We start from the raw sequence: 27,750 nt of genomic DNA, 5'->3' as shown, positions 1-27,750 counted from the left end.
AGCGACACATTGGATACAACTTCAAACATGCTGCTAAAAAGCTGCACTATAAATATTTAATGGCCGACTGAGAGATGGCTTCTAGCTTTAACTTGTAAATTGTACGATTAATATTGATCTTGACTATGGGAACATGAAAACAAGACATGCGTTTAAATTAGCGATTTTGTTCCTTTTACTAAGGGGCATACCCTGGCGCAATACAAATCAGGAATATGTGAATATGTGCATCTTCTCTTTACACTGCAGATATTGTATGGTATGAATATACATTCTCTCAGGACTCGCAGAATAGAAATCACAATCAAGAGACCATCTGTGGTATCTTCACTAAAATGAAGTGCCACTATGTATCTTTAATGACCCTTCAAATGTACAGTATTATTAGTAATGGCTATCACATATTACTAAACATGCCCCATTATAATTCTATTCAAATATAGGGCCTCATGCAGTAAGCGTTGATAAGGGAAATATGGCCATGTTATAGCCAAAATTGGGTTTGAGATTCAGTAAGCGCCGATAAGTGCTTCATATCGCCAGGTTTCGGAGCCGATAATTTGGTTATGGCCAGTCGCCTGCCGATAAGCCTGTTTTCGACACTGATCGCCACTTTTTTAAATCGGCTGGATTCAACAAAAAAAAACAGCTTATCGGGGCTGATCGGCACTACGAAATTGAGATGTTATGGCCGATTTCTCCCGCCAACTAAAGTTGGCAGTTTGGACGGGAGAACGATCGCTAAGGCTGCCGGAACGGCACTTAGAAAAAAAACATCTTCTGTACATCAATGGAAGTCAATGGAGCGGGGACGTATAACAGTATAGTACTGTTTACGTTTCATTGCTCACAATACAAGGGGGATTTGCATTACAGTGTGGGGGCATTCCCTGCATTGTGTCACAGCTGATGTGTCTTATTTGCATAACATTCGACTTTTACATGTTTTCAGCATTTGCGGGTCACATTACTCATCATGTGATGATGTGGCAAGGGAAAATACTATACTACACTCTTAAAGGAGAACCTCACATCATATCACACATTTTACTCAACTCAGCGACAATTATTTACATGATGTCACACATGTCACACATGTCACACATACACAGTATATTCATCTTCCTTTACATTACACAATGCTTGTAATGTGACACGCATCTTTAAACGTTCATGTACATCTGTCTTCTCATGTTTACATATACTTTTGGGTCCTCCCTATTTTCATGACGTCACTTATTGGACGCTCAATCACATTGCATGTTTACATTGTAACCGTTGCATTACAAGCACTTCAACCTAACTTATACACACATGTACAGTAATTCATCATTGGGACACCTTGTAAACTCATTCTATACCAACTATCCTCCTTACACAAATGCATGCATATGCACACGACTATTCATTGTTGCCAACATGTCACAATAACATGGATAATTACACATGTTACACAAAACTTTTCCCACGTCAATCTCAGCCTTTTTGTCTCATTACATGACTGACTCTTGCGTTCACAAGTGTTACATGCATTGCACATGCAACTATTTATTTGCAAGCAATCTTTGTACAAAGCTTCACGTCACATCATTGCCAAATATCATCATTCCCTGCAGAATACACACAACAAATACTTAGAACAACAAGTGCACACAGCTTGCCACAGAAGTACTTTATTATGTTAATGTAACACCTTGCATTTTACTATGTCACCTGACATCATCACATACCTATTTAAAGGACGCACATTACCTGCTCATTCACAGCTACTCATTTCAAAATGTTGCGAATGTTTAGGAGACGCAGGAACATTCTTTTCTATGACATGCTTGCTGATCAAGAGAATGATATAGGGCAAGGTAGGGACACACCGAGGGACAGTGACAGTGACGCGGATACGACAGGGACAGGGAGAGGGACAGGCCGAGGGACAGGTAGAGGGACAGGAGATCAGAGGAGAAGACAGAGGAGACAACTTGTGCCTCGTCCGCGTCTGTACAGGGAGAGAACCCTGTTAGATGGGATGAGTGAGGAGGAGATTGTAAGTCGCTATCGTTTGAGTTCAGCAGCAATCTTAGCTCTTTATGAGGAGATAAGGGGGGATTTAGATTTTTTCACAGCCAGAGGTCGTGCAGTCCCTGGGCTTGTTAAAATGCTGTGCTCATTACATTATCTTGCTTCCGCGTCATACCAGACAACTGTGGGCATAGTGGGCGGGGTCTCGCAATCTACATTCTCGCGGGCCTTGACCCAGTTTCTCTATGCACTCAATAGACGCGCTAGGAATTATATTCATTTTCCTACAGAGGCAACAGAGTGGCTGGAAGTCAGGACTGGCTTTTATAATATAGCAGGGATACCATCTGTGCTGGGTGCAATCGATTGCACACATGTTGCTTTGATTGCACCTAGTCAGAGTGAGCATGTGTACCGCAATCGGAAGCACTACCATTCACTCAATGTACAGGTGGTATGTGATGCCACGATGAGGATAATGCATGTGGTACCCAAGTTCCCTGGTTCCAGTCACGATTCCTCTATCCTGAGGAACTCTTCAGTCTTCCATGCGTTCGAAGAGGGACATTTTGAACCTGGTTGGCTGCTGGGTGAGTACATATTTACATGTTCTAACACAAAACACATGTTGATTTAGGAATGTTGGCATTGTACAATTTGATCACTAATGTCAGCTTATGTGTGCTCCATTCATTATAGGTGACTCAGGATACGGAATTAGGCCGTGGCTCTTGACTCCGGTGCTAAACCCTCAAACTGAAGCAGAGGACAGGTACAATGCAGCCCATATATCTACAAGATCTGTTATAGAGAGGACATTTGGCCTACTCAAGACCAGGTTTAGGTGTCTGGACAGAACTGGTGGGGCTCTTCTATACAAGCCTCAAAAAGTGTCTGATATTATCCTTGCCTGTTGCATTTTGCACAATGTTGCACTCAGGCACAATGTACAGTCAGACCTAGCTGAGGCTTTGGTAGACGAGCATCCCACCCATGTAGCTGCTGAAAATGAACAAACAGCCAGTGGTGGCCAGACACGACAGAATCTCATCAATTCATTTTTTTCTTGTAAGTACAAACTCATATGTTCCTAGTACTACTTTTATAGTTTAATTATGTTATATTAACAATAATGTTTCTTTATATAACCTTCTGTTAGGACACAGATGAATATGGGTTGCACACCTTTCTTTTCTCTGCTGTGTGCACAAAGGGATGTGGCACCGGTATGTTATTGTTGCACAGGTTATATAATCCCTCTTCAATTGTACTTTAGTTGTGTGTATGTGAATACAACTTGGGTAACAAAGCAATAATATTTTAGCATTGTGTTATTCCTTATGCTAAGACAAAACACATATTATGCCCATAATCATTCATGCTTCTAGTATGCTTACATACAATGTTATTGGTGCAGTGTAACATGTACATCCATATGATGTGTACACCAGGCTGATTTACATTTTGAATGTCATGAAATATACATGGTGTTGTACATTTAACACCAAATACACACTTTGCTGTGTTGTTTACGGTACTGAAGATGGCATGTCAATGTTTGCAATTTATATATTGTTCCTTTGCATTATAGGTATATCTCCAGTATGACTGATCATGGTATGTATATTTGCTGACATCTCTCATAAGATGTGGCTACCTCAATCTTCCTATAATTATTGGAACTAAAAACCCAACATATTGGTTTAAACACAAATGTTACATATATGTACTTTCTGTATCATGTATATGCATTTAGCTACTCTTGAGCTTTCATGTGCATTGTATTACAAAATGATTACTCACATTTCATCACATTTTATGTATGTTTCCTTATAATTTCCATTAATGTAATATAGAGGTGGTTGGAGAAAAGGGGATAACTGTACTTATTTGTTTACTTACGGGAGCACATTCATCACTAGCATAGACACACTTTTTAAGACAACTGTTTGTGTCTCTATCAATTGGTGTAGGATCCATGTATAACACCGACAAATGATAACACCAGCTTTATTATGGTAGCTTATATCATCATATTGACTATACTATGTATTTCTAAACGATTAATAAACACAGTAAACTATAGTTAGTTAGGTTAATGAAATATACACAGAAACGTACATCATAACATGATGGTGATGTCATATTCAGAACATCATGCATTGGAGGGGACCATAACATCTGGCCAGTAACATTATTTGCTACAGTCCCAAACCATTTTATCTACATACCCATGTAACAAGAGATTTTAAAAATAAATGGCTACTTGGTTGTAAGTGTCCTTTACATTGGGAGAAGGAGTGGCTCACTGAGTAAAGACACACACTGGCACTGATAGTTTGAAGCAGGGGAGTCTGGTTCAATTCCCGGTGTGGGCTCCTTGTGACCTTGGCCAAGTCACTTTATCTCCCTGTGCCTCATGCGGCAAAAAAACATTTGTACGTTCCACGGGCCAGGGACCTCAGGCTGAAACATGTGTCTGTAAATCGCTGCGTACAACTAGCAGCCCTATACATGAACATGCTCATATTATTATTATTATTGTTACATAGTTTCGACAGTCATACGTTCCATTACATATTATAATACACAAATGTGTTAGCAGAGTGGGAATGGTTGTTATATATAAAACACACCATGTCATAAAATGTTAGTAGTCATTAAAGAACACTCAATAAAAATTCATGAGGCACTCTTTTGCAACATCATTATGTTAATTAAGTGCTTATGCAATATAGGCATAAGGGTATCACATTTTTAATTGTTTGTTAATAAGCGCTGCAAGCAATATAAAATTAGTTCCATATGTAGTATAGTAGTCGGTGGCTCCTCCTCACAATCATCTCATATAAAGGTAGACTCTTCTGAAATCATACATTGATCCGATTGTATCTTCCCCGACATCTCTGAAATACAGCAAACACATGATGGTCAAAGATGGCACCTTACTAGATATGCATCCGTGACAACGCGTTACGCAGCTCTATATGATTGTGTAGATACACACGTCAGTCACTTATATGTTAGAAGTAAAACTGTTCATCAGTATGTAATGTTTCTTTAAATTTGTAGCAGGCATAACTATGTATAAGAAGTGAACGTTGCCTGTATACTGAAAGATGTGCGCGCACATCTTTGTGTGCGCACGCACTTCACGCTTGGCTCCACTAACTGTTAGCGCATGCGCAAAACAAAGCGTACGTTGTGCGTTCAATACATGTTGAAAATACCAGTAAACATAACATCTTTATTTCAAATACAATGAAGACGAAACTACATTCGTTCTAAACGAGTACATCTGTATTCTTTTTAAACAGACGTGTTTGAACAGAAAGCACGGCCGATAACACAATGCGCAAATGCAATACGTGTGACGTCATGTTAAGCCAGCGTGAAACGCACGCTAACACTCCTCCCACTCAATTAACATTCGGCTAACGCCCAGGGTACGCCTACAAACACTGAGCCGCACGCATCACACACTGCAGTTACCGTTACTATAACAAAACATGACAGCCAATAGGCTTTGAGGCGCGCACGTCGCTTGGGGGCGGGACTTACATCACTAATCCTTTTTAAGGACGCCTTGGCCCATGACAAGGGTCCCACGTCATACGTGGTGGACCCGGTTTTCAATGTTGTAGATGTTGCATGATAACAAAACAGGTATGTGTTAGAGTAATGGTAAAATGTTGCTAATATGTTTAAAGGGATAGGAAAGTACGTATATTTATTCCGTCAGCAATGTGTACTACTCTTTCAGGTCCTACTATATTGTATTAGGAAACAATTTGTTTGTGATCGCTACATGTTATGCAGTCTGCAATGTTACGCTGTATCCACGCATTGAAAGTGAAAATGGTGGTTACAAAAAAAAAAAAAATTTAAACGCAGAGTCAACGCATAACGATTGTTATATTTACCATTCTTCTAGAATTAACTCTTCGCCTGGCTGCAACTGGTCGCTCCAGAAATGCAAGGCATTTTCATCCACGCTTAACCCAACCGCTGAATCCAGTATGGCACATATCTCCTCCAGGATGCGCTCATAGGAATCGCCACTGCTTTCTTCAAATAATTGGTCGGGAGGTAGGTTCATTTCTTCCGGTTCCCATTCCAATGCATTTTCAGCTGAAAGGCTTGGTACATAATCATAGTACTTTTGTTCTTGTACAATGTGGGTTTCAGGAATGGAGGCTGCAGATATTGCAGCACGTATCGATTCAAACGGATCAGTAGTAGCGGATACATTGCTATTGCCATTAGGAATAAATATGCCTTTCACGACAATATAAGTGCCGTCTTTCAGGATAAATTGTTTTTCCGGGGCAATCTTCCAGAAACCATAGGTGTGTTGTAGCTTATCCTGGTCACGTTCAAAAAAGTCATTACTTGATAAAGTGAATCTTATTGAGGAATTAAAATTCCGTGCATGCTTACGGTCTTGGTAATAAGGATATTTTGCTCGAATGAAATCATCGATTTGGCGTGTGCTTGCTTTCTGTCCGCGACTGTTCAAGATGGCTTCACAGATCATGTACTTATACCCTAAAAGGGGATTAATATTGTTAACGAATTCATCAGCCATGTCTGAGTAGCACAAAAGCTGTGTGCAGGTCTGTGTTATTTGCTCATCAAAATGAATGTGCTGAATGGCTAACAAACTCCTGTTTTTCCTTGTCAAGGTCAACAAAAGTAACTACTTTGACTCCTTATTTCAAACGCCAATTGGATTTGTTTGTCTAATTGGGTTAACAGTTGTGGTTCGTGATATGGGACTGTGGGAGAAACATTTCTCCTTCTTTTATCTCGTTTGTGAAAAACATCCCTAGACTGTGAATGCGTTCACATAGTGTTTTTTTGAAAACTAACAAAGACCAGTGTGTGAAAATATTTCTTAGCCAGGCATATCAGTAAAAACACACCTGCAAAAAGAAATGTTTTTTCCCCGCTTACATTTCTGTGTGTATGTGAAAGTCTGGTTAACTCCCTGTCTGCATGAGTTTAAATACGTGTGTATATATATATATATATATATATATATATATATATATATAAATATATCTCTTATAAAAATATATATATATTTATATATAATATTTTATTTTTTTTTATATTGCAGGAGTACACACAACATTGATGGCATTAAGTATACCTTGTATGAAACCTATTTAAATGGTGAGAAACATGATTGAATTAAGTAATAAACATTTGTTTAAGCACAATACTGTTAGAGTCTCATACTTAGGATATTTCTCAAACATTAGGCCTGTATTATTAAAATAGTGTTTTCACAAGGAAGCATGAAGTGTATTAGTTTGTGTATACCAGTTTATATAGTACTATATATATATATATATATATATATATATATATATATATATATATATATATATATATATATATATATATATATACACTCACACACTCACACACTCACACTCACTCAGTGTGTGTGTGTGTGTATATATATTATTATACATTCTGAGATGTTATAGAAACGAACACACAACTGATTAAAGGACAAAATTACAATGGCCAAGCAAGGCAAAGGTAAGTAATAATTTACACATAATCCTGCTGTACACGTACAAGAAAGATGTTTGCACTTACTTAGGTGTTTTAATAATTGCATGTGACTAATATGCATATGCAATTCTTACATCAATTAACACACCCAAATGCAATGTTTTGCTGCAAAGTCAATGGCAGCTTCTCTAAACTTAGCAACTGGCTCCTGGTGGACCATTACTGAACAGACGATTACAACATAAATATTTATAACACAATTAATTATGAGTGTTAACATTTCCAAAACTTCACGTGTACAAGAACATAGTTGAAAGTTTGGAAACAACACAGTCTTCAGCATACATACAATAGTAATTAGATAATCTGAAGTCAACAAAACAAGGCCAAAGACATATTTTCTGAATTATAACATTTATTTTTTTTGTTCCTTTTGCGAGCGAGTAACAGGCCTGCTTGTTGTCTCTTGAATTTTCCTTTTTCTTTTGCCACCAACTTTAGGCACAACAGAGCCACTTTGAGTGGCCTCTGGCACTTCACGGGCAGGGCTTGTGGCCAGTGACTGTTCACCTACGGGGCTTGTGGCCAGTGACTCACCTACAGGGCTTGTGGCCAGTGACTCACCTACAGGGCTTTTGGGCAGTGATTCACCTACAGGGCTTTTGGGCAGCGATTCACCTACAGGGCTTTTGGGCAGCGATTCACCTACAGGGCTTTTGGGCAGCGACTCACCTACAGGGCTTTTGGGCAGCGATTCACCTACAGGGCTTTTGGGCAGCGACTCACCTACAGGGCTTTTGGGTAGTGACTGTTCACGGACAGGGCTTGTGCCCAGTGACACATGTGAGCAAGTTGGTAGACACTGCACAAGTGATGGTTGGTCTGTTTCATGTGTGTCTTGTTTTGTTTTTGTCGCCTCCTTTGTAGGTGTCTGCTGCTGAATTTGTACAGATGGCAGCGGTAGGATGTCATCAGGAACCTGCACAGCAATGTCTGCTACTTGACCGGTAACATTTGGGCCTGGTGAATGAATATCAGATGAATGTGGTGAAAACTGACCTGCATGAACAGATCCTGGCTGGGAGGTGTTGAATTGTGGTACATTAGTCATTCTCCAGTAATTAGCTTGTGTTTGCTGAACAACTAATGCTTCGAATGAGGTGTTGATTTTTTGCAACTGTTTAGGCACTTCAATGAAGACTCTGTGGAGATGTGCCAATTGTGATACTGTTTCTTCCTGCAGTCCAATCATCCTTTCCAGCACTGTCATCATGTCTGAATGGCGACGATTTTCTGCGTCCACTATTTTTCCCTCTGAAGCTACAATTGCATCGTATGTGGAAGTTGATGGACGATTTGGCGGTACAACAGTTTCTATTGGCACCTCTTCATGGTCACATGATTGTATTTCAGTCTCTTCTGTGGCGTCATCCTCATCATACTCATCATCCTCATCACCATGATGTTCTAAAAAGAAATGTACACATTATTAAATGGCATGTTAATGTATGCTGTGTTACTATGTAATTGTACTGTGTCCTAAGTAACACCTAACATGTTAGCATACGTTTTATAACCTCATTAAAAACTACCTTGACTTACGAATAATGTTTGGACTCAGTATGAAATATGAATGAATGAAAAGTTGCTCTAAACTCAGAAGTCCTACATGATAATTAACATCACTAACACAATACATGTTGCCTTACACTTAATTTTCACTGACACTAAGTAATCCTATTTAAAGAAGATGTGCAAAACAAATAATGCACATGACAACATAACATATAGAAGAGCACATATTATATGGCCAGCAAATGATACACTCACCTTCTAGTAGTGTTGAGCTGGCTGACCCAGGTGAAGACACTTGTTCCATCTCAGGTGACACATGTCCTCCAGGGGCAACTATATATAACAATAACATTAGTTTTACATTTACATGTGTAAATATTGAACAAACAGTTATTGTATGTTCTGTATTTATGAGTATCTAACAGCATCATTTCCTTAACCCAAAATGTGTGTGTGAAAGTGAACATAAATAGTTGTAATAACAATGTACATGCCTGTGTACTTAGAACTTTTGAGTTCCCTAACATACAACATACTATGGTTCTGCAGTAATGCGTGAGGAAAAATACATTAAATTTGTACCTAAAAATCATATGTTGTGTAGTGATATCAGTATCATAATGTACATAACTATCATGAGATGACCATTCACAATGGTTATCATGAAGGTGGTCATATTGCAAAAAGTGTTGTTTTTGGTAGAGGATATGTGTGGTACATTAATCGAAGATGTGGCACACCTGAATGTGGCTGTGACTCAACAAGACAACACATGCAGTGTGTGATAATGTGTCTTTCATAGTAGTTCAACTATAGATATGAGTGAACTAATGTGTGACGTACGCTTTGATAAGTAATGAGTTGTTGGGGCATTTAGTAGCTAGAGTTAAGCTTTCAAATGAGTGTGATTAACTTCAGTTGTGCTATTCAGGTTGTAAGAAAGGTATTCCCTTCCCCAAAAAGCCTAATCAGCCACACCTTTCAATGACTTGAAACAGGTGCAAATGGTGTGAACTAAGTTGACCGTGAAATGAGGCTGTAATTAGTGTGTGTGCTGAACCCCACCCCCTCTGTTGAAGTGTATGCTGTGATGAGATATTAATTGCAGCTGCTTTAACACAATGGTAGATGAGCTAAGTAGTCATCTGCAGTGTTTAAGTTATGAAAACAATGACATAACATATGATACGTGTGCCTCATTATGCTGTCTGTATATGACATAAAGCAAAAATGGACCTTTTCATAAGCAACTATAGATGTGTTAGTGCCAGTGATGTTTGTAGGCCGTTACATGCAATTTCTTTGATGCATGCTTAAAATAGGCAGTAATGTCATGTTTGTCGGAGTAAAATCAATAAAATACACAATAATATGATACATATTTCTGTTCTGTACCTGTAGCTACTAATAATTTCTCATGAACATGTGTTACACATGTGTACTACCCTGTTGTTCCCCATCTTCGCCCACCATCAATTGCTTCCACTGCAGCTATGCATTTTGGGAATTCACATGTAAATGAGCACGCAATGGCACGTGCTATATTAGTTACTGCTTTTAGTAGGACTACTACATATATGTCTATTTTGAGATATATATATACAGAATCAGACATATACATATATAGATGCAGGTATGCTTATATTGTGAAGACAGTATAAAAAGCAGTGTAAATATGCAAAATAACTGTAAGCAACGACACGCCTAGTACAGTAATATTTATCACCTGCTGGAAATTGTGACGGATAAATTCCAATGTCACGGTCACCAGCCAAGCCTTCCACGACGACGGTAAGTAATTTTGGCCGAAGCAGCTCCTCCAATGGAGTCAATATGAGACGTTGTGGTGTGGGCCCACCTCCAGTGCCAGTAGCATGCACGCGTTGGTCTTGTATTTTCTTTTTCAATTTGGACCTAATATCATCAAATCTTTTCCGACAATGATACTTGTCCCTGACACTATTCCCACAGGCATTGACACCAATGACTATTGTGTCCCACATTTCTTTTTTGCTTGCTGCACTTGTCCGCCCTTGAAAAACATATAAAAGATATGAGGTAAATTAATAATAATATAAGCACCAGTTTCCTACACTGCTAGCTGTTCCAAGAGATAGCAAACATGCTGTTTTATGTGTAATATGTGCAGCACATGAGCATTCACTACTAAACCTATACATGTAAGCAAGGTTGCATTCATATTGTATGCAGTTCTGGCAAATTGACCGCCTGTGTTTATTTGTCCTTGTAAGGCATGATAAAAAGCTGTGTTTCCACACTAATGAACATAGAAAGATATTGTGTACCCATATTTGCATATGAACAAAACTCAGATGACCTAGGATCACATGTATTTGAATAATAAATGTAAAGTTACACTTACCTACTAAATGTCCATAGAGACTGTCATAGTGCTCCAGAATGCCAGTGACAAGAGCCCTATTTTCCTGGTCATTGAAGCGAGGATTACGTGGCTTCTCCACACGTTTTTTCCGAGCAGGTTTAGGGTCAGAGCTTGGCTGGTGCTGACTGGACTCTCCTTCTTCCAATGGAAGAGCCTCCAAAAGCTGGCCACCAGCAAGCACGCCACCACCAGACACCCCATCAGCAACTGCGCCACCAGCAGCACTCCCAGCACCAGCACTCCCACTCCTAGCACCAGCACTCACACTCCTAGCACCAGCACTCCCACTCCTAGCACCAGCACTCCCACTCCTAGCACCAGCACTCACACTCCTAGCACCAGCACTCCCACTCCCAGCAACAGCACTCCCACTCCCAGCAACAGCACTCCCACTCCCAGCAACAGCACTCCCACTCCCAGCAACAGCACTCCCACTCCCAGCAACAGCACTCCCACTCCCAGCAACAGCACTCCCACTCCCAGAAACAGCACTCACACTCCCAGCAACAGCACTCCCACTCCCAGCAACAGCACTCCCACTCCCAGCAACACCACTCGGTGCACCAGCAACATCACTCCCCTGAACAGTACGTTCACTCCGACGCGTACTCCCACGAGTAGCACTCCCACTCCCACCAGCATCACTCTTCCCACGCTTTGCGGGCATACTTCCAGCACTCACAAAAAACAGACAAGAAATGTACAGGCAATCACACGACCCACTTCCACATATAAAACAAGACAAAGATGTAAACAAAACAACAAAGGACAAAGCTCACCCAATACACAACAAGTCTCTCAGTCAATATGCAAATCTTCAATCGTCCAGCTCTGTGCGTCTCTCTCTCTCTCTCACTCCCAACAACACAGAGAATGATTAGCAGTACACGTTGCCTTTAAATATGGCGCGCAATCAAAAACATGCTTGTTTCGCCTGATTCAGCAAGATTTGTGATTGTGCAACCTAACAGCACCCCGCCACGCACGCCGATACACCTGTGTGTGATCGGCTCATCATCGTGAGAGTGGGCGGATTTGTTTTCTGGTTGATTTTGAATGTATTCGGCACTTACTGCATACGGAGAGGGAAAAACGCCAATAACATGACTAATCGATAAGCTTGCCGATTTCACATAATCGTCGCTTACTGCATGAGGCCCATAGTGTTGTACCGGTTAATAGACCTGTGTATACTGAAGTCTTGTTCTTACTAAATAATATGGTTATAGCCAGGGATGCAGAAATCCAGACGCCCATATACAGGTGAGAGAAGTCATTGATTATTTTGTGATCTTGATGGGTTGTCGCGGCCCAGGAAACTCAGGCTGTTTTCGCTATTTTCACCTCCATATTCAAAGACAGGATTTTGTACTTGTAGTGAATCTTGGTAACTGAGTTTTGAGCGAGGTTGATTCTTATGCTTCAGACAGCTCCGCCCAGTTGGGATAGAATGCCTTTCCATGCAGCAAACTCTTTTTTACAGGAGGAGAAGAAATGGTTAATGGGTTTCATAATAGCTTGTATCAGGCAGTCAACCTCCCTTTTGGTAGAAGCAGCTCTATCAATAAGTGCCCTCTGAAGCCTGTGTTTATCTCCTGCAAGTACATCTCCTCCTCTCATAGCGCTGTCTGACCTCACATCAATGCCTCCTGACGCCATCACAACTGCAGCGGTTTACATATACTGCGAAAAAATATAACCAGGGTTTTTCCAACAGGCCGACTACATATACAGGAGCTTATTTATGTTAGAGCTCGATTCTCCCACTCTCGGTGGCCCTCCTGCAGTCCCACCAAAGTCTGCTCTGGAATCAAGGCCTCGAGGTAGGCCTCACTTTTAAAAAGTATAAATGGACTACTCGGGTAGACCTAAATTAGACAATATAGGTCTTTTCGGAGAGCTCCGTTTCTGATCTGCACCTTCGCACTGTTTTTGCAGACTTTTTGTGGTCCGAAAAGGAGGATGCCAGCAGATAGTGAACGGTCGGATGGAGAGACAAAGCTAAGCAGCCATATTGGTGAACATGTCTCCCGGAAGTCATCCATTGTTTTTTTTTGTTTGTTTTTAATAGCACTCTTGTTAAATAGCGCACAATGAATTGTGGTACCAGGTACAATTATGTCTTCTACATCTATATATGCAATTGATGCAAATATCCCACATCAAATCACACAAATAGAACATTCAATTTTAAAGGACCATAGTGCTGAACATCCAGGAATGTAGTATATATGCAGCAAATGTGAACAAGAATGCTACATCAGTGAAACGAGCTAAAAACTACAAACTAGAATCAACCTGCACAGACACACAATAACACGAGGAAGAAAGATACTGCAGTGGGACATCATTTTTCAAAAACATCCAGATCCTAAGTCTAAGGCAGTGGTGCTCAACTCCAGTCAAGACCCCCACAACAGGTCAGATTTAAAGGATTAAAGGATATCCCATCTTCAGCAAAAACATACAATGGGACATTGATCAAAATACAATTTTCCATAATGGTACAGTGCAGAGGTGGCCAGCTCCAGTCCTCAAGGGCCACCAACAGGCCAGGTCACAGGGATATCCTTAAAACATGACCTGTTGGGAATCACGAGGACCGGAGTTGAGCCCCCTGGTCTAAGGGATGTTCAACAGAGCCCAAGAACGAAAAACATATGAACTCAAAAAGAGAATGCTCTGTGACACTAAATATTGATCTGGGGTTTCTAACACACCATCGGAGGTTTCTGTAATGTTTCTCTGATACTCCCCCCTCCCCATTCAGTTCTCCTCCCTCCGCTGCTAGATGCTCGATTCTCCAGATCTCTCGTTGTTCCATTCATTGCCATGTCTGTTTGTTTACCACTCCGCTCTCCATCTGCCAGTCCCTCTTTTGTTAGATTGCTATTTTGGTTTTTGCATATGTGTTAAAATCAGAAAACCATTTGTAAGAACCGTACAGTACTCCTTAACCAGAGCAAGGAAGAAGAATTCTCAAAAACATCTCCTTAAATAGTAATTGCTAGTCCAGAGAAAAAAGGAATCACGTAATACTGAAGTACTAATTGATTCCTCCAATATAGCAATGTTTTCTGGTAGCGGCTGACCATTGTTATTACTGGGAGGACTGGTTACACTCTATTAGAACTGATCTGAGAATGAAAATACTCTGTTGGTGCTTGTGACACCAGGGCAGCGTGACACCCATAATAAAGTCTGCATGCTGCCAATAAGGCAGCCCTCTGTGACGGGTTTAGCGTGCCACTGTATGGTGGGAGAGAGCCCCAACCCTACTAATATGTGTTTTACAATTGTTTTTGGTTGATCTATGTGACTGGGTCAGTGACCATGGCTGTGTATCAGGCTTACAATGGGTCAGGGGGCTACCCAGGTGCTGTGACCAGGAACAATGTAGAGCTAGGGACGGACACGCCCACCTTCCGGGAGAGTACGCACTCCAAGGCCGGAGCACTGCTCTCTCCCAGGGCAGCAAAGCGTCCAGCCCTGCGGGGGGCTTGGAACTGATCTCGGGGACCGGCATTTGGTTCCTAGCCCCGACCCATCAGCCGCGGAAGACAGCCAGCATGGCTACATCTGTATCTTGCCTTCTAAACATGCTCTGCGCTGCTGGCTTCTGAGGTTACCATGGTTACACGGCACTGAGCTCTGGGGAGAGCTGCATGTTATCCTCCCAGACACATAATATCTGTGATGCTTTTATCTCCTGAACGGAGCATCAGATAAAAACAGAACGGGAAAAAAATACAATGCCAAAAAATGTCGATACGCACAGACTGCTGTTTTAATCCATAGCAATGCTTGGTAGGTAAGGGCAAAAAACTCAATATTACTCATTCCTTTATGTTTTTATTTACATTTTCCATGTAGGAAAGTAACATGCAGTTTTAGAGGGTTAGCGCCAAACACTCACAATCACATTTGGTCAGCAACACACAACTATCATGAATATATAATTCCTACTGAATTGCTTATTAAATCAGTGAAAATATTATAAAATATTTTATATACTGTATAAAAAAGTATATAATAAAATATTATAATATAAGTAATGTTCTTTAATGCTGTTAAACACAATGTTGGTTACTGTAAGAGTTGTAGCAAAAATCATTCATTTTCCAAAGACTTCATGGTTTCAATAAGCCATGTACAGTAGTATTTGGAAAATGAAAGAACATAAAAATAGCTTAATGCCCATGGGGTTTAATTAGTAGTTTCCGTTGTAGGGGAAACCATAGATTTGCACAAATTGGAACATGTTATGACACAGTTAAAATGCAGAATAATAAAGGCTTCAGCTATTTCATAAAAAAAAGGATACTGAGTGACATTCAACAGTTATTCCATCAAACTGATAAGAAAACATTTTAAATAAATAAGTACAGGCTAAGTTAACATCGCTTCAGGTGTTAATGTGTATCAGTATGTGTATGAATATACCCATGTATAAATCCCATTTTAAAAATATATATAATTCTTTCAAATAACTGTGCAGTCTTTTACACCACTAATTAACGATTACAAAACTGGAACATGTACAAACACACTTACCAAAAACATTAATTGTGACAAAGAATTCTAAACACCTTCTCTGCAACGATATACATAATACAGTCCAATAATATTATATTCTTCTGTATATCTGTGCTGGTCCCAAAAACTGAGCTTTCTTCTGTACTAGGCTATAAAGAATCCACTTTCTTTGTCTTTTTTGGATTATAAATAGGCCTTCTGACTGTCTGTTTTACAATATGTAAAAAATATATATAAGTTAGAAAAGTATCAGTTAAGTTTGGTAGATCAACAATGTTATTGCTAAACAATTCACTTTCTATTAATTTCCATATAAACTATAAAATGACCCTTACTTATAAGGTTTTACTCCTCTGCACCTCTATATATCCCTTTCTGATCTCTCGTCACACACCTCTGCACCTCCATATATCTCACCTCAGATCTTTCGTTACACACCTCTGCACCTCCATATATCTCACCTCTGATCTGAAGTGACGTCACACGCCCGGGAGTGCAGGGAGTTAATCAAGTGAAGCGGCGAAGTAGGGAATTTCCAGGCAGGACCCAGAGAGCTGGAGCTGACAGCCAAGCAGCATCTGAGTACCCCAGACCGTCAAAGTGGACACTTACATCTCCCACACTCCCTCTGTTTATTATTGCCTGTGTTATTTGCGCAAGGTGTGAGTTTTCTGTGTAATAGCCCACTAAAACTTTGTGTCTTTTGGAATACACCATGTCTTCCTTTCTTGTTTTGAGGATAACATCCACACTTGGGGATACAGCCATACCTGATCACATACAGTCCTGGGATCCAAAAGGCACACCAGCAGAAGAAGACACTTTACAACCTTTGATTTGATGAGCTTTATTTGATTTTATCTCTAGTAAGTGGGCTGGCATATGGGCCAAGCTTAGCATCATATCTTCAGCATTTATATACAGAGTGTGCACTGTATTGTGTTTTTCTCTATTCTGGGGTGATCCTGCTCCTTCTGGAATCTGAAGGTGTAACGTTGGAACTAGAGACTTTTGGAAACAACTCCTCATCAGAGGTTTTGAGTGGATCGTATACCCAGTTTCTTTCACCTGCATCTAATTATCCACTTTAATATTGTAATATCAGTGTGGGAGCGCCTGTCCATTCTTTGGGTGTGTGGTAGGAAGAACGTCCAGAAACAGTAGGAGGGCATTCTGGTAAGTGCGTCTGCAGGGGACCAAGCTTTATGTATGAGGTGTATAGTATTAGCTGCGGAGCTACTCATATGCTTCGTTTAGCAGGTGTGTTTACAGTATAGGGTACCGTAGGATTGTGCGAACATGAACGAGAATAAGTGGCGGGTCGCCACACCTGCAGAAGACACAATACCTGTACGTTACTTGTAGCTCGCAATCGCCCACTTGTGTTTATGGTCGGTATTCCAAACAACGCTAAAATTCCATGCTCAGCCCTCGGTCACATTGTGTGCAAAACGCGTGCAAATGCTTCATGCGCACGGTACAGGGTATGGCGCCGCAGGGACTAGGCATGGCAATAGCGTCCAACCATAGGGCTACATCGGTATTGAACGCTCCTCCACTCAATATTCGGCACATTTACTTTCCACATTCAAAGCCCGTCTGCAAATCCATCTCATTAAGTTCCCGCACATTACCGGGGGGAACCAGGAGATGCTATAACTGTATTTTTGGATCCGATATTTTTGTGTGTTGTCACAAACCAGCTCTCTGAATATGCCGAGAAACACGCTCCATCGTAAACATAATATACCATATAACACAACATAACATCACGATGTTTATTCATCATAATATATATTGAATGGATGTGGAGAAAACATTATCAGAATTAGTCTATTCTAAGATTCTAATAATTATACCATTGTATTAAATTAAGATAATCTTGGTGCATGTTCATTGGGAAACAGTCTATTCCCACTGATACTTTAGCAGTAGAATACATTCCCAGTAAAAGAAATAAGGTGTTGTGCTTAACTACTATCTGGAAAGGGATGTGTCATTGTAATGGATACCTTTGGGTATACCCAATAATCAGCAGTTTAAAATACATAGGGTACTGACAAGCAATTGGAGAACCAGTATTAAGTATACAATTAACTTATCACTTTAGCATTTAACAACAAAGTGATCCCACTTCAAGTACAAAATCTTCTGAAAACACCTTCATCTACATACTCAGGGGGGGACAAAAATATAAAATAACTAGGAGCCCGACAGAGTTTGTAGGAGTCAGCATTATGTTGGAGGGGGTGCTTACTGCTCTCCTATCCCCCTCCCCCCTCTCAGTGAGCTGGTTATTTGTCCTGTTAATCATGTCAGTCATCACTACGCACAGCAAAGGTGCCGGGGGGGGGGGGGAGGAGCCTGGTCGGCCAGGTGCCCTGGATTTTTCATCCCTGTAACATATTGAATAGAAGTGGGCTGTTTGCTGAATGTAAGCTTTATAGAATTGTTATGTGAATCATACTAAAAATGGATTAGTCAATAATGTGTTTTGTTTATGGAAAAATCTATGTCAAAAACTGGTACATGGATTACACATCCCTTGGTGACAAATACTGTATGTGATCATTTTCACTATCCCCATTGATCAGACTAAAGAATATAAACTCTTATTGACATATGATCTATAAAAGATGGCATAAAAATGTAAAAAAAAGTTATCTCACATATAGATTTAACAATTTAGCATGTGCAGCATATATCTTATGTTACATAGTTACATAGTCACATAGGTAGATGAGGTTGAAAATATCCTATATTTGTACTTACAGTAAATTGATCCAGAGGAAGGCAAACAAAAAAAGCCAGATAAATATGACCTAATGATATAACATAAGGGGAAAAATTAACTCCTTCCTGACTCCAAATATTGGCAATCAGATGACTCCCTGGGTCAGCGTCCTTCCCATGTATACATATTTGGTATATCGCTGTATTCCTTTCCTTTCTAAAAAGATGTCCATACTTTGTATTTGAAGATATCTATTGTATCTGCCATCACAGTCTCCATGGGTAATGAATGCCACACTGTAACTGCCCATACTGTAAAGAACCCTTTCTCTGTTGCTGGTGAAATCTGCTTTCCTCCAACCTTAAGGTATGACCCTGTGTTGTTTGTACTGTCCTTGGGATAAATAGTTCTTTTGAAAGCGCTTTGTATTCTCCCCGAATATATTTATATATTTGTATCATGCCTCTTTTCTAATGCAAACAAATCAGATTTAGCGAACATCTCCTTATAAATCAGATTATCATTTCCTATATTAGGTGGCTCTTATCTGCACTTTTTCAAGTTCCATAATGTCTTTTTTATGGAGTTGTGCCCAAAACTGTACCCCATATTCAAGGTGTGGTCTTACTAATGCTTTATATAAGGGCATAATTATGTTTATTTCCCTTCCGTCCATTCCCCATTTAATGCAAGATAAGATCCTGTTTGCCTTTGCAGCTACTGCATGACTTTGGGCACTATTGCTTAGCCTGCTGTCTACAAGCCCTCCTAAATCCTTGTTTCAATTCCTAGCTCTAACCCCTTCTGGTTCTAATACCACACTTACTATAACCAGCACTTGAAATTAAACAGTTATCCGGTCAAACAGATTAGGACACGCAAACTCAGGATTCTTTACAAGCCTCTGTTTTAAAGAGGGACACACAAACCAACCAGGTGTGTTAGGTTAGCAATCAAATAACCACACCCACTGCAGGCTCAATCCGGCAGGAGAGGGAGTAAGACAAGCAGTGCTGTTCCACATGGCCCCTTCCGGCATCAGATGGCCCATTCAAGTGAAATGGTAAGGTGATTTGTGGCACTTGTCTTGTGGAATAGCTCTGTTTAGTAAATATATGGGCCTTTATCTCAAATTTCATGAGCTCAAAGAGGCTGCATATGGTTTCACCATCGGGTAATGGCATTTGATGACAGAATGATTAATAACAGAATTGGATTTAAATTTGAAGGTCATTTATGAAGAGCAAAGATGTATAACAAACACAAAAAATGCAAGTTATATTTTTTATTTTATTATGAACTTCCTCTTGGAACTAATAAAATTACCAATCAATGCTAGAACACAAATTCATATCTTTTATGGGAGGTCTAGCATAATATTTTGCACCAGAAGTATAGGGAAGTGTTAAAAACAAAGGCCTGTGACAGCTTCATTTCTGCCTCACTCCATCCTATGTGGCTAATTACAGCCCTGGGACAGACCCATTGAATTGTATGAAAGCGCAGATACCGCCTTTCCTGCAGTTTAAAATATACTATTTACAGTGTAATTCCATGGTTCTTTAATCAAGAATGTTCTGATTTCACCGTGAAAGCTCACATACAGTGCTGTAATAATGTAACCTTACATAAGGGCTAATTTTAGGCGAAAATGTGAAATAATAATAAATAATACTGTATAATAAATCATCCAGAGGATAATAATCAATAACTATTTCATTTAGTACAAAGAAATGCTAATTTCTATTATATTAAATGTAACTCTTACTAATGTATCGTATTTATTATTTTAAAATATATTTAGAAAAAATGCATTTTTGGAAGCTTAATCCCATTCAGAATTATTTATTGGGTGTGTGCTGGGATCAATACTGACATTTGTAGTAACATCCCCTAAAGTGCAATAAATGTCTACCACACATACCACAAAGTAGACTGTCGTAATTTTAAATGAAAAGGAACAATAATGAAAACTAAATATTAACAATTAGTCCCTACATAATCCTTTATTGATCCAGTCTCAGAAGACATAATGCCTTTAATACTAGAAAATACAATCCATGATCATTTTTGTTATGTATAGAAACAATAAATAAAGTGAAATAAAAACTGAATAAACCCTAGAGCGTATCTAAAGAATGAGTTACACATTTAAAGCCCTAATCTGAACCCCAACAGTTACATTTAAGTATTATAAGTGCCTGGTAGTGATGTACAACTATATTAACTTTAGTTCTCTTATATTTTAATGAAGATAAGGGGGGGGAGATTGACATGGCGGGGGGTGAGTGACATGGGAAGGTAGAGAGAGTGACATGGGGGAAATGAGAGAGAGTGACAGAGGCTGGGAAAGAGCTTAGCTCTCTAGCTTGTAGACCGTTGCTAACAACGTGTTAGTTAGTGCTGCAGAGAGGAGTTAGGTATTTTGTTTGTTTTTGCCCTGTTTATAATAAACCTGCTAAGCGAACCCTAGGTTTCCTGCCATTCTGGGAGAAAGCACAGTGCAGAGATGCTGAGGTGTCACACTGGCCTAAGTAGGAAAAATCCACAAAGACAACAACATATAAACACGACACAATGGTCTCTCTGCTACTCACCGGTACAGTGTGTGTGTGTGTGTGTGTGTGTGTGTGTGTGTGTGTGTGTGTGTGTGTGTGTGTGTGTGTGTGTGTGTGTGTGTGTGTGTGTGTGTGTGTGGTGACATACGCTATTCTGGGGTGTGTTATGTTATCTGGGAATTCAGCAGATTGTTCAATTTAGCAATTCTATCATTGATTTCAATGCCAAAAATACATGATTTTTCCTCAATGTCAGTCCTCCAAATAAATGAAAGCAGCAATCAATAAAAACAATATATTTTTAAACTATTATGTAATAATACACCTGTTGTTGGCTTTAATTATACCAGCTATTTCAGCTATTCCAGCTATTCCAGCTATTTCAAATTCTGTACCTACACTATGTACATGCCAAAGATTCATGCTGGGAATTTAAAATGGTGACTTCCATTCACTTATTTTAAAACAACACATCCATAATTAATGATGTTCACATTATACTTTGGACAAATGTGAGTGATGTAAATACTTTCAAATGCTGGCCCCTTTCATTTGCAGCTATCTAGCAAAAGATAGAATAGAAGAACAAAAATACAAGAGCAAAAGCAAATTGTATAGTGAAAGAAGAAAAGAGCATCAAGGACCAATCTAAGAGAACCCTGTCACTGGAGGAATGTTCTGTCTACTTTCACTCTTGCTTTTCTGTGCAATAATTGTCACTGTCCATGGTCCTGATCAAGAATCAATTTCCCCGATGCTTAAACTGTTTATGTATTTGTTTTAAAACAGGGGGGGCGGGGTCAACTCCAGTCCTCAAGGGCCACCAACAGGTCAGGTTTTCAGGATATCCCTGCTTAAGCACAGGGGCAGTCATAATGACTGAGCAGCTAATTGAGCCCACTGTACTGAAACCTGACCTGATGGTGGCCCTTGAGGCTTGGAGTTGTCCGCCCCTGTTTTAAAGGGTTTCGGTTCTTTTTAGGACACTGAAATTAACTATGGTGCAATCTCCAATGTAAACATTTATTCCATTAGGTTAACAATGCTTCCAAAATATAATCATTACTTAGACATTCGGAATATGTCTTATTGTATTGAAAAGGACATACTAGAATCTAGTAACTAGATGCTACAATATACTGTATTTTGCTAGAAGGAGATGGACAAATGTGTCCAAAATTCATCCCGTGAATAGTTTGCATTTTTTTCTTATTCAATTCACCTGCAAACTTTTTGTTAAAAAAATGTGTGCAAATTTGTGCAAATCCACCTGTGTCCCCTATTCACGTATTCGATCCAACCTAAACATTTCATTCTCTTAAACCCTGAAATATGGGTTTTGGGGGGGGGGGGAAGAGAGGGGGGACAGAGTGGGGGAAAAGAGCAGGGGGAGGGGAAGAGAGAAGGGGAAAAGAGGAGGAAGAGGGGAAAAGAAAGGGGGAGAGGGGAAGAGAGAGGGAGAAGAGGGGAAAAGAGAGGGGTGGGAGAGAGAGTGGCGGGAGAGGGAGGGGGAGACAGAAATAACCCATATTTCAGGGTCAATCAAATGTGAGAATAGTGGCCACAGGCAGAATGGCATATATTCTCACAAATGTTTTATGGCACTGTTAGCAAATCTAATTTTTTTTAATCAATCTGCAAATATTTACACTTTGTGAAAAAACACCATGTCTGCAAATAATTCACCCGTCTCTATTTGCTTGTTTACCTTGGGATTTCTTCCACAAAATTGCTCTATAATTAGTACTCAGGATGTGACAAACATCATTAAATAACTGTAAAAGTGAAATATAAAAAAGCAACAGTTAAAATCTGTAGTGCTTATTTATTAAACTGAGATTTGTGCAAGGCACCAACACTGGACAGAAACGCTCTGCAGTAAATTCCGTGTTCATAAGATGAACCCTAATGGCTTCAGAAAACCTTATTCGCATACACTTTCTGGATTAAATATTCCTATGTTTGCGTTTTCGCATGGAAACACCCTTTTTGCAGCTATGTTTGCTAATTTAGAACCACCATTAAGATTGCTGGTAATGTTGTGTAATAAACAACAACTTCTTATACTAAAATAAACATTGTACAAGCGCATTACCACACCATTTAGATGGCATTATAACCCCTCCTAACACATGTCATGGTCCTTTTTGGGGGGGGGAGGGGTGGGCTTGATAATACAAACATTTAAACACTAATTAGACCTCTCTTTTTTTTTTTTGCAATACCTAAATTACCAAATAATAATAATAAAATAAAATGTTGCCAAGTACTTAATGAAACTCAATCAGATTCTGTATGGTTATGCAGCTATGAGCCAGGCTGTACATTATAATAATACATTCTCTACTGAGACTGAAATAAATAAAATACACCTAAGGTATTCCTTTGCCTTTTGTAGTGAGCTTTAACATGTTGCAGTATAGTAAAATGTTAAATCATGCAACAAATATATTGTATTGTAATTTAAATCAATTATGAATGTAATCGGAAGATGTCACAGTTTGCGAGACTTTCACAGATAAGCTGTGAGCAGTAAAATTGAGCACTCTTGAAGTAAATCAGCACAATGAACATAACGCTTTGGTAAAAATATATAATTTGTCACAAACATTCCTTGCAGGTGTCAGGTGCATGGAGTCATGATTCACCGTTATAATTGCACTGTTAGTCATTTAAACTACAGGCTCAGATCTTTGAGTTAGCTAAAACAAGCCAATATCCTTCTAATGCCTTTTAACACTGTGATTTCTAATGTGTAAAGTTTGTAACGCAAACTAGTCAAAAGCATGACAATTATATATTGGATTCCTTACCTTCCCATGTTTTGCGTCTTATTCTCTTCCCAACACATACGTTTGCAGAGGTATCTCATAGAATTTAGCTCATATAAATCAATGAATAATGGGAAAATAAATGACAAATAGGCTTATTTACTAAGCAGTGCTATTCCATAAAACACTGTCACTTGATTGGGGCAGAAGGAGTTTTATGGCACAGCACTTGTTACTAAATATGGGCCTTAATCTATATGCTGAAAACATAATCTGCTGCCATAACCAATATAAGCAAACTAAATAAAGCATGCCGTACAGTGTCAATGACCAGTCCGATATTGTATGGAGCATAAAACCAGAACAACACTCTTCACAGCTTCATAAAGCTTACTTTAGTGTTCCATCGATGCAACAATTCAATGAACTGTAGCACCAGATACAAAATAATTTACAGTATGGTGAGCAAAAAAGTGCCAGCACCCCTCTCCTCCGTACAGTGTACAGCGAATACAAATACCACATTCACGTCTCAGACAGGTCTGCAGCCCGCCTTTCCCCATTATCTCCTAGCACACAGTGCTTCCACTGCAGCCAGGGATTCTGGGTAATGACATGCAAATGAGCGCACAGTGTCACCTTTTTGCTTCTTATCCCTGCCGTATTACACAGCTTTCCAGCCCTGCCTGGGTTAAAGAAGTGCAGAGCCCGTAACCCTAATTAACTATGTCATAACTGTTTCTGAAACGCTGCTCTTTAAAGGGCTCAAAGTTCATATTCTCATTAGAAATATAATTTCTTTGCAATCACTGTAAACAAAACCGCGCATATGACTGAACACAAAGTTTAAAATACTTAGGGCCAGAGCCAGACAGAAAAGCTATTTACTGTATATGAGTGGGAGATGCTGCATGCTACAGGTCTGCAGCCTTCTGTGCATCCAGGGCTGGGTGCTTCTGTGTGTATAGTGAACAGACACAGATAATTCCTTTAAGTATACTATCAATTAAAATTCTTTGGGTTCGGTAAATGACCTAGATTGGGTATATCCCATACACCACAATAAAGAACTGTAATTGTGAAGAACTTCAGACAAACGTACTTATAAATAATGCCACAAATCACAGATTTATAAAGTGGTAAATGTAGCTCAGTACTGTATATCCAAAGCAGTCCTCAAGAGCCACCAACAGGTCAGGTTTGCAGGATATCCCTGCTTCAGCACACCTGGCTTAATCAGTGGCTCCGTCATAATGACTGAGCCACCTGTGCTGAAGCAGGGATATCCTGAAAACCTGACCTGTCGGTGGCCCTTGAGGACTGGAGTTGGCCAAACACTAGACACAGCACAGGTTAAAAGAGCAGCTTATTTGCTGCATGCTCCTTCTCACTCGCCCTATATGGTATACAACCTGTAATTTATCATCACAGGCACCTCAATGGTCACTCGCACAAGCTCATGCAGTGATTCTACTGTGTGCTTTGCAAGAAAGAAATACAATTGGAAGAAAAATACTGCATCAAGTCAACAGCTGTGTAAAATGAAATGCAGTGAATTCAGCAATAAACGTGAAATCGCACGTGCATTCAGCAATAAACGTGAAATCACACGTGCATTCATGTATTCTATTTATAATTCCTTGCTGCATAAGAAAACAGATTATTGTGACTTAAGTGTTGACATGTTGGGATATTGGACTTGTTTTCCATACTGAGGGTTATAAATGGAGATTGGTATGTTTGTCATTATTGTGAATATCCTGAATGTGACCAGTTCTCTTCTCTTAAGAGGGCAATAGAAAGCAAATTTAACAAATTAACCACAGAGATCAATGGTTTGTGCATCCCTTTTCCAACAGACAATGAGCCGTATTTATTACGTGTTACCATGCCATAAACCCCTTCTGATGCCCGAAGAGTAAACACCTTGTGGGACGTTCAAATTAATGGTCTGGGAGGTCTCTTATCACATAGCACCACTTAGTAAATATGGGGAAATATGAGGTATGCAGGGGATTCAGAAAAATACTTGGAATTATAAAGAAAATCTGTGGGTTTCTGAATCTTTAAAAAATAACAAAAAAAAAATCAAAAGAAATCTTGGTCTCTGGTTACAGGACCCCTGTGTACATGCTCATTGGCGCAGTTATATATGGGATTTTGACTTCCAAAGCTCGCTAACCAAAGTTAGTCTCTTGTTTCTTCATTTCTATACTGGGGCAATCTTTTGTACAGTGTATTTCTTCATCAGACATTTCTCTTCTTGTGATCTTTACTGTTGTATCACAGGGAATCTCATGTCTGGTCTATATCCCATATAAAGAATCTGGTTAAAATATACTGTACAATATGATTACTGTAATAGTATAATCTCTTTAAATATATTTTTAAAATTACATCATAAACTGCTTTTATTTTCTTAATTATAACAACCAGGCTTGAAATTTATACTTGAAATACTTCTTTTATCAAATGATTTGTTCGGTAATAACATGAGTTACAGTCTCACCCTAAATTATCTAAAATGAGGGTGGGGGAGGGAGGGAGGGTGGGTGGGGGAGGGAGGGTGGGTGGGGGAGGGAGGGTGGGTGGGGGAGGGAGGGAGGATGGGTGGGGGAGGGAGGGATGGTGGGAGAGGGAGGGAGGGAGTGAGGGAGTGAGGGTGGGAGGGAGGGAGGGAGTGAGGGAGGGAGTGAGGGAGGGAGTGAGGGAGGGAGTGAGGGTGGGAGGGAGGGAGTGAGGGTGGGAGGGAGTGAGGGTGGCAGGGAGGGAGGGTGGGAGGGAGTGAGGGTGGGAGTGAGGGTGGTAGAGAGAGAGAGAGAGAGAGGGAGAGGGAGAGGGAGTGAGGGAGGGAGAGGGGGAAGAGGGGAGTTAGTGAGTTGACATAGTATAAGCTTGAGTTGGATAATATCTTCTTTTTCTGTTGCAGACTTAGAAAGCATGAGCCTTTTGAAACCACACAGGGGTTTGTTAAGGTGAGAACATAAAGCCGTGTGCTACCTGTTGCACAGAGAGGAAATTATTACTGTATTCTAGAGATCACATCTTCAACATAAGATAGAGTTAGTAGAAAGAAAAGCAACGGATATATAGTGCATGGTGAGCACCATAAAACGTATCAAGGAAGGCTAAGGATTCTCACTATGTAAACTCTAGAAGCAAGGAGAGGGGTTATTAAAGAAAAGGGAATACTGCAAGAGGTCATGCATTGTTACTGAAGGGACCTGTGCTCACAGGGAATGTCAGGACATACTTCTTCGGAAAGGCCTGTTGGATGCATTGAACATTTTCCAATCAGAAGTGGTGGGGGCAAATACAGTAAATGTCCAGTATTATACACCATACATGAATTGGGGTCTAAGGCTTTGTACTGGTATAAGTAGCAGAATAGAGGACTGTGCTGTAGGTGAATCATGTACTCCTTATCTGATGTCAACTTCAATGTTTCTATATCAATTATTCATTTGATATAATGTGCACACTGTATGCTTGCCCTGCTAATGGTAAACATCTGCAATGTTGAATGATTTCTGTAATATGGCTATGCAATTCTTTAACCCCAGCTGTGCTGGAAAGCTGTGAAATATGGCAGGTGTAAACTTATAGGGGTCCATGTTAAAATGGACA

General features: G+C 39.8%; 2 protein-coding genes across 3 annotated transcripts in view; both read right to left on the bottom strand.

Moving 5' to 3' along the window:
- SYN2 (synapsin II) overlaps positions 1 to 27,750 on the bottom strand; it is a 224,150-nt gene that overhangs the window by 191,211 nt on the left and 5,189 nt on the right. The window lies entirely within an intron of this gene.
- On the bottom strand, positions 47 to 10,098 carry LOC142468434 (uncharacterized). Its single transcript, XM_075575043.1, has 3 exons — positions 9,376 to 10,098; positions 8,197 to 9,012; positions 47 to 123 (listed from the first exon to the last, which is right to left on the bottom strand). Exons 1-3 carry the CDS (start codon positions 9,470 to 9,472, stop codon positions 47 to 49), a joined length of 990 nt encoding a protein of 329 aa, XP_075431158.1. The 5' UTR covers positions 9,473 to 10,098.

The sequence above is a fragment of the Ascaphus truei genome, chromosome 17, assembly GCF_040206685.1.
Source record: "Ascaphus truei isolate aAscTru1 chromosome 17, aAscTru1.hap1, whole genome shotgun sequence".
In the NCBI taxonomy this organism is placed as follows: domain Eukaryota; kingdom Metazoa; phylum Chordata; class Amphibia; order Anura; family Ascaphidae; genus Ascaphus; species Ascaphus truei.
This window is presented reverse-complemented; position numbering and strand designations above follow the sequence as displayed.